The sequence below is a fragment of the Cyprinodon variegatus genome, unplaced genomic scaffold (genome assembly GCF_000732505.1).
Source record: "Cyprinodon variegatus isolate N-32 unplaced genomic scaffold, C_variegatus-1.0 Scaffold438, whole genome shotgun sequence".
NCBI lineage: Eukaryota > Metazoa > Chordata > Actinopteri > Cyprinodontiformes > Cyprinodontidae > Cyprinodon > Cyprinodon variegatus.
The window spans coordinates 291,002-292,876 of NW_015150891.1; the positions used below are offsets into that span (position 1 = coordinate 291,002).

General features: G+C 41.9%; 1 protein-coding gene across 2 annotated transcripts in view; it reads left to right on the top strand.

Moving 5' to 3' along the window:
* Positions 1-1,875, top strand: part of LOC107093652 (alpha-taxilin-like) — a 15,695-nt gene that overhangs the window by 2,012 nt on the left and 11,808 nt on the right. For both annotated transcript variants that reach the window (XM_015388841.1, XM_015388842.1), the window contains exons 3-4: positions 570-812; positions 901-992. In XM_015388841.1, coding sequence (XP_015244327.1) covers positions 570-812; positions 901-992 — 335 coding nt within the window. The remainder of the gene's footprint in view (positions 1-569; positions 813-900; positions 993-1,875) is intronic.

Here is a 1,875-nt window from a genome sequence, read left to right on the forward strand (position 1 = left end):
AAATCCGACATCGTAGCATGACATAGACAATTCACGTTAGCAGTTTGAAGAACACCTGCTTTCTTTTGATGATTTCCTTTAGATAACCAATGAGTGTTTGCTTTATATGACCCGTCAAGGCTCAGTGTGAGCGGCCGTGTGCTGAGGCCCACTGGTGTTCAAGGAGACAGAAGCAGAGATGCAAAAAGAAGCAGAGATACTTCAACATTTCTGCCTAGCAACCAGTAGATCAAAGAAATGACCCAAGTCATCAATTACTAAATGTTTCAAAAATGTTTCATTTAAACTGTTTTGTTTGTTTTAAAGGTCAGATTTAATCAAAATCTCCATGTAGGGATTTTCCAAAGAAGTGAAAGTATGAACTCAGTCTGATGCTGTTTTCACAGCTTCTCCAAATGTTTTGGTAAAATCATGTCCTACAGAGTAAATCAGGGGAAAAAAGACGCTACTTTGCTGACTTTACCCGTGATGAAGCTGCTGATAGAAAACAGAAAAATTCCCTGCTGCATGGCTCTGAGCGGTGATCCACTCTTCACTGGTAAACAGCTCTTTGTTTGCTCTGTGTTCAGCTGCTCAGTCTCAGTGCGACATGGCGGAGGAGCTGAGCCGGCAGCTGGAGGACATCCTCAGCACCTACTGCCGGGAGAGTCTGCAGGACGATGCCGGTGCCTTGCTCAACGGCCAGTCACACAGCCCAGAGTTCAACGGATTGACCGGCGAGAAGGAAGACGACAAGTCAGAGGAGAGCAAAGTTAACGGAGCCGAGAAGGAGCAGAAGAAGACTCAGGAGAAGAAGAAAGTGAAGGGCCTGGGTAGGAAACCCATCCAGTTCTCAACAAGTCAAAGGGATTTATTTGTTTCCATCATCTAGCAGACTTTTCTTTTTTGGGTTTTACGCAGGCAAAGAGATCACACTCCTCATGCAGACGCTGAACACGCTGAGCACGCCTGACGAGAAGCTGGCAGGCCTCTGCAAAAAGTACGCCGACCTGGTGAGTGATTCCTACTGCTGTTAACTTCAGCTTCTCTTTGCAGAAATTTGATCTGAACCAGCAGGCGAGTTGATTCGTCTCCAGAAAATTACACCCGACACTATTGAAGAGAAAATGTTTTTTGCAAATGTAATTAAAATAAGGAACCAATGATTCATCAACAGGATTTTCAGGCTTTCCTTCGGTCTTTGTTGCTTTGTTTTTCGCCAGATGTTCAGAGTTTGGGATCCATTATCAGAAGGATTCCTAACAGGCTGAACCGGCCAGTCAATGTTTTTATCTTTCTCCGATGCAGCAGTGCATCACTGGATCATTCTGGGCTTCATTAGCAGAGTCGCAAAATATACTATATTATTTAGTGGCGTCGGATGCAGATGTTTGTCCTGCAACCGGAGGGTTGTGGGTTGAATCCTCAGCGTCAGCTTTCAGTGCCGTTGTGTCCTTATTGCCACATTGCCTACTGATGGTGGTCAGAGGGCATGGTGGCACCAGTGTACGGCAGCATCAATGTGAGTGTCTGTGAATGACTGAATGTAGCATAAAGCTCTACAGCTATATAAGTATGGGCATTATATCATTTTTCCACCCCCCCATTCCTCACTACAACACTGATAAACTGGGTTTCTGCAGGTCATTGAAAATCATTAAAAGTTATTAAATTATTTTTTAAATTAAGGCAGGGTTCCCACGGGTCCTTAAAAAATCTTAAAAGGCATTGAATTCTTCAAAATAAAACTAAGGCCTTAATTGGTATTAAAATGTCTTAAATCAGTCTTTCGTAGGTCTTAATTTTTAAAACATCATAAATAGGATTATTTTTATTATGGTTTATTTTTGTAATCTAAATAAAATATTAAAATAGACCTTTTTTTTATAAAAAAAA